Source organism: Myotis davidii, unplaced genomic scaffold (genome assembly GCF_000327345.1).
Source record: "Myotis davidii unplaced genomic scaffold, ASM32734v1 scaffold67, whole genome shotgun sequence".
NCBI lineage: Eukaryota > Metazoa > Chordata > Mammalia > Chiroptera > Vespertilionidae > Myotis > Myotis davidii.
Genome location: NW_006298521.1, coordinates 278,073 through 279,072, shown reverse-complemented (window position 1 = coordinate 279,072; position 1,000 = coordinate 278,073). Strand labels below are relative to the sequence as shown.

At 62.5% G+C, this 1,000-nt stretch overlaps 1 protein-coding gene across 1 annotated transcript in view; it reads left to right on the top strand.

Annotated features, from left to right (window-relative positions):
* The window catches only part of GRAMD4 (GRAM domain containing 4), a 71,294-nt gene that overhangs the window by 68,061 nt on the left and 2,233 nt on the right, over positions 1 to 1,000 (top strand). The window contains exon 14 of the mRNA XM_015570732.1: positions 720 to 965. Coding sequence (XP_015426218.1) covers positions 720 to 965 — 246 coding nt within the window. The remainder of the gene's footprint in view (positions 1 to 719; positions 966 to 1,000) is intronic.

Below are 1,000 nucleotides of genomic sequence, written 5' to 3'. Positions count from 1 at the left end.
TGGGGGGCCCCACCCTGGGTGGGGGCGATGGAGGGCTGCCCCCTCGTATGCAGACTTCCTGGGCCGCAGCGGGAGGAGCAGGTGGCCCGGCCCAGGCCCAGTGCCGGGGGTCCCTGTGCGGTAAACGGTTGGTTGCCCAGCGGGAATTTGGCAGGGCCGGCTGCGAGCCATGCCCCACTGGGTTGGCACTGCTGGCAGCTCCCTGGCATAGGCAGGCAATGCTCTGAGGTCCAGCCCGGGCACCACAGGCCATGCCCGTCTGATACGGAGGCCCAGATCCCTGTCCGCCCCCTAGGAAGGTCTCCCATAAAACCCCTAAACTGCTGGGCGCTTGGGGGACTGGGCTCCTCGCATGTCTGGCATCGGTGGTGCGATCCCACTGGGAAAGGGGACCTGGGAAGGTGTCAGTATTGACTGGACCCTCGTCCTGCTGACCTTGACCATGAGCCTGGGCCTCTGAGCCTGTTTCATTTCGCTTATTTAGTTGTTTAACCAGCGCCTTTCCTTTTCTTAAAAAAAGAAAAAATACGTTGATTGATTTCAGAGAGGAAGGGGGAGGGAGAGGGAGAGAGAGAAAGGTCAACAATGAGAGAACCGCTGGTTGGCTGCCTCCTGCACGCCCCACCCTGGGGATGGAGCCCACAGCCCGGGCACGTGCCCCGACTGTGACCTCCTGGTTCCTGGGTCGATGCTCAACCACTGAGCTACACTGGCCGGCTCCTTTTCCTTTAAAAAAACAAACGCCCTGCGTACTCACCTGGGGAAGGACCCTCAGTGCACACCCCGCGTGGATGGCGTGGTGGGGACACCCGTTGCTGTGGGTCCCGCGGGGGCGTTTTGGTGGGAACCGCGGTCCGTGTGCCCCTCAGTGTGTGAGAACGGCTGGCGCTGCTGCCTGATCAACAGAGACCGGAAGATGCCCACAGACTACATCCGGAACGGGGTGCTGTACGTGACGGAGAAGTGAGTGGGGCCGGGCCACGGGGGACGGGTCACTGCG